Genomic DNA, 355 nt, shown 5'->3' on the forward strand with positions numbered 1-355 from the left:
CCTCCCCCGCCGCCCTCCGCGGGCGCACCTGCACCTGCCGCCCGGTCCCCGTGGGAAGTGCGCGCTCGCCTCGCCCTCCTCGCGCCGTCGGGGAACGGGAGGGGTGCCTAGGAGAAGCCCCCGCCCGCCGGCCGCGCCCACCTGCGCGAAGTAGAGGTTGAGCAGCGCGAGCGTGAAGAACTGCAGGCACACGGGCAGGCAGTAGAGCAGCCAGAAGACGAAGGGGCGGAGCGCGTTGGCCGCCACGAAGTCTCGGAAGTAGAAGGAGAAGAGCGCGGTGCGCAGGGCGGCCCAGAACAGGCAGAGGAAGAGGAAGACGCTGCGGTAGCTGAGCCTGCGGTGGCCGTGGCGCAGC

The 355-nt window shown here is 72.1% G+C and overlaps 1 protein-coding gene across 1 annotated transcript in view; it reads right to left on the reverse strand.

Annotated features, from left to right (window-relative positions):
* GPR137B (G protein-coupled receptor 137B) overlaps positions 1-355 on the reverse strand; it is a gene marked incomplete at its 5' end in the record, with an annotated part of 30,258 nt that extends 29,903 nt beyond the window's left edge. The window contains 1 exon segment of the mRNA XM_006145992.2: positions 142-355. Within this exon segment, the coding sequence (XP_006146054.2) occupies positions 142-355 (214 nt within the window).

This window comes from Tupaia chinensis, unplaced genomic scaffold (assembly GCF_000334495.1).
Source record: "Tupaia chinensis unplaced genomic scaffold, TupChi_1.0 Scaffold000161_1, whole genome shotgun sequence".
In the NCBI taxonomy this organism is placed as follows: Eukaryota; Metazoa; Chordata; class Mammalia; order Scandentia; family Tupaiidae; genus Tupaia; species Tupaia belangeri.